This window comes from Hippoglossus hippoglossus, chromosome 9, assembly GCF_009819705.1.
Source record: "Hippoglossus hippoglossus isolate fHipHip1 chromosome 9, fHipHip1.pri, whole genome shotgun sequence".
NCBI lineage: Eukaryota > Metazoa > Chordata > Actinopteri > Pleuronectiformes > Pleuronectidae > Hippoglossus > Hippoglossus hippoglossus.
The window spans coordinates 9,594,608-9,597,377 of NC_047159.1; the positions used below are offsets into that span (position 1 = coordinate 9,594,608).

The window sequence follows — 2,770 nt, forward strand, 5'->3', positions numbered from 1 at the left end:
AGTTTCCCGGTTACAAATACAGATGTTTGCGCACCAACACTCTTGAGTTCCCCTTTGAGCTCCTTTACCAATTGGAAAACATCTGTTTCACATCAAGTTGAATTCAACGAGGAGTTCATTTGAAGTGATGGAAGATCAAGATATTACCACTTGAAGTAGCCCCCCCCCCCCCCCCCAACATATGTGCCTTGTTATTTCCTATCTTCTTATTAAACAAGTTTATAAGTGTTAGTCCTGGCTGACACCTACCCTTTAAAAAGCCATCCACGAAATGCTATAGCTATAAGTGAGTCCAAAGAAAAAGGAGAGAGAGGAGAGAGCTCTGCTTCCTCCTCGGCTGTCTGCGGTGAAAAACTGAGCAACAAGCGGGGCACACGCACAAAACTCCAGGGCGACCTCCTCGGGGTCTGACGTACCCAGAGCTGCTGCTATAAATGAATTCACGCCGCCACTAAGCTCAGATGATTCGCAGTAACAGTGAGCGCAAACCGGCTGTCAACACTCACGGGCTCCAACACACACGCACACAACCCCCCATCACACACACTCACAAACACGCCTGCGTCATGCGTCCTGAGAGCGACGGCACGAACTCGGTAACTCCGATGGACCCCGGTAAAAGAGAGAGCAGCAGCAGCAGCAGTTTGAGGGGCTGACTGACTGTGCCCGGCACATCTGTCCAGCTGCGTGTCCCCCCCTCCCCCCCCACACACACTGCTCTGGGAAAGTTGCGCTCCGAGTGTGGTCGCACTATGGATTTTATAACAACAAGCAGCAACGGGAGCAACGCGACCGGCGGGTACCCTCACGGGATGGACGTGGTTGCGGACAGGGACCGGGGTGAGAATGGCACCGGGTTTGGGTCTCTGCCTGACCTGAAGCTGAGTTACCAGATTATCACCTCCCTGCTTCTGGGGTCCCTCATCCTCTGCTCCATATTTGGCAATGCGTGCGTCGTGGCAGCCATCTACCTGGAGAGATCGCTCCAGAATGTGGCCAACTATCTGATCGGGTCCCTGGCTGTGACAGACCTAATGGTATCGGTTCTGGTTCTGCCTATGGCGGCCCTCTATCAGGTTTTGAACAAATGGACATTGGGACAGGATATCTGTGATTTATTCATCTCATTGGATGTACTGTGCTGCACATCATCCATCCTGCATCTGTGCGCAATTGCCTTGGACAGGTTCTGGGCCATAACTGACCCTATTGACTATGTAAACAAACGGACACCGAGGCGAGCTGCGCTCTTGATTAGTGTGACTTGGTTAGTTGGTTTCTCCATCTCTATTCCGCCTATGTTAGGCTGGAGAAGTGCCGAAGACAGAGCAAACCCTGACGCCTGCATCATCAGCCAGGACCCGGGCTACACCATCTATTCCACGTTCGGGGCTTTTTACATCCCCCTTATCCTCATGTTGGTCCTGTACGGGAGAATTTTCAAAGCTGCCCGGTTTCGGATTCGAAAGACTGTCAAAAAACCCGAGAAAGCTAAAGGGTCAGACAAGTGCTTAACCGTGTCCCCGATGATCTTCCACAAGAGAACCAACGGGGAGGCCGGGGGAAAGAGCTGGAAGCGCGGCGACGAGTCCAAAACCAGCTCTCCGTGCGTCAACGGCGCAGTGAAGCACGGGGAGGAGGGCGAGTCACTGGAGATCATAGAAGTTCTGAGCAACTCCAAGACGCACCTGCCTCTGCCCAACACCCCCCAGTCCTCGCAGGGCTACGAGCACATGAATGAGAAGAACTCGGGGGCGAAGAGGAAGATCGCGCTGGCCCGGGAGCGCAAGACGGTGAAGACCCTGGGGATCATCATGGGGACGTTCATCTTCTGCTGGCTGCCCTTTTTCATCGTGGCGCTGGTGCTGCCTTTCTGCGCAGAGAGCTGCTACATGCCCGAGTGGCTGGGCGCAGTCATTAACTGGCTGGGCTACTCGAACTCTCTCCTCAACCCCATCATATATGCCTACTTCAACAAAGACTTCCAAAATGCTTTCAAGAAGATTATCAAATGTAAATTCCACAGACCGTGACCCCACGTGTTCACTGGCACGCGCAGTGATGGAGCGGACTGTGTGGAACTGCAAAAAAAACAACATCCAGACTTTTCATTCAGGGACAGTCTCTTATCGGTGTGTGTGTGTGTTTGAGGTCAGCTGATGAAATGAGACAAGACAGGAACTCTCGCTCTTAATGTACAAGCTCATGTTTATTCAGTGTTTGTAGCTACAGTATTTAGCCTTTACGCGGCGGCAGCCATCGTTGTAATGCCATGCAAGACGTGTCATGTGCCGAATTCCATGCATTTTTACCATGAGACACGCAGGATTTCCGTCCTACACCATGAGCTCTGTAGCACCGAAAACAATAAAAGCAGTCAAAGTTTGTCCTTAAGATCAACACGAGTCAGTTTCTTATTCAGAGAAAATAAAGTAAATGAGCCCAGAGAAGATGACACAGGGCCCCTTATATGAAAAATCAAGGTTTCACTTGGGTGCCGTCTTCATCATCATACATCTTCATCTGCTGTGATTACATGGAGTGAACCATTTACTGTGTTGTTGAGGAAGCAAAGCAGCGAACAACTTATCAATTTGCAGTGACAGGCCGCACTGATGATGGGAGGGGGTGAGCAGGTTATCAGTGCATGGTGTGTTTGAGGTCTCCACTGTAGATCCATCAAACCACACTCAAAGTCAAAAGCAAGTGGAGAGGGTCACTTCTTTTTCCTGAAAATGGAGGCTGATATTACATTTATGATATATGATCA

The 2,770-nt window shown here is 50.7% G+C and overlaps 1 protein-coding gene across 1 annotated transcript; it reads left to right on the plus strand.

Annotated features, from left to right (window-relative positions):
• The first annotated feature begins 398 nt into the window (after positions 1-398).
• Positions 399-2,396, plus strand: htr1aa (5-hydroxytryptamine (serotonin) receptor 1A a). The gene has a single exon (XM_034596151.1). It carries the CDS (start codon positions 753-755, stop codon positions 2,031-2,033), a length of 1,281 nt encoding a protein of 426 aa, XP_034452042.1. The 5' UTR covers positions 399-752; the 3' UTR covers positions 2,034-2,396.
• Positions 2,397-2,770: the final 374 nt, after the last annotated feature.

Coding starts and splice junctions, on each gene's coding strand:
- htr1aa (XM_034596151.1), top strand. CDS start 753: ATGGATTTTATAACAACAAGCAGCAACGGGAGCAACGCGACCGGCGGG.